The sequence below is a fragment of the Austrofundulus limnaeus genome, unplaced genomic scaffold (assembly GCF_001266775.1).
Source record: "Austrofundulus limnaeus strain Quisiro unplaced genomic scaffold, Austrofundulus_limnaeus-1.0 Scaffold1789, whole genome shotgun sequence".
Lineage (NCBI taxonomy): Eukaryota > Metazoa > Chordata > Actinopteri > Cyprinodontiformes > Rivulidae > Austrofundulus > Austrofundulus limnaeus.
In genome coordinates, this window is record NW_013954191.1 from 53,552 (window position 1) to 54,022 (window position 471).

The window sequence follows — 471 nt, forward strand, 5'->3', positions numbered from 1 at the left end:
GAGAATCAAACCAGACAAGTCATCATCCAGTTCACCCAAAGAATGCACCGTGATGAACTGTGGAGAATAACCAAGGATTCGGCACTTTGTAAGGAGCTGCGCATCGCCTTCATAGAAGATCTTTGCAAGGCTGACAGGGATTCACGCGCAGCAGTGTGGCCAAAGATACAGCAAGCAAGAGCAGAGGGAAAGCGAGCTTATTACAGAGGTGGGGTCGGATACATAAATGGACAAAAGATTGCCTAACTGAGTTATAGTGACGTTCTATCTCTAGTGTGAAAGTTCAAGTCACAGTAGTTAACCATGTTGGTTATGTTGGAAAGTTAAAGTTCTAATTTTTGACACAAATGGGTCATTATGTCTTCTGTTCAAAAAGTCTTATTTGATCGCAGTTGTTCTGCGATTTGTTAATATTTGTGATATCTTTTTGTAGTTGTTAAAACCTTTTTCTTTATTTGCTATGAATATTTC

General features: G+C 39.5%; 1 protein-coding gene across 1 annotated transcript; it reads left to right on the forward strand.

Moving 5' to 3' along the window:
* LOC106536364 (uncharacterized) lies at nt 1-348 on the forward strand (the record flags this gene model as incomplete). The annotated part of the gene is given in 1 exon segment (XM_014033622.1): nt 1-348. A coding segment is annotated over 1 exon segment (246 nt), but the record flags the coding sequence as incomplete, so codon positions are not given.
* Between the last annotated feature and the right edge of the window lie 123 nt (nt 349-471).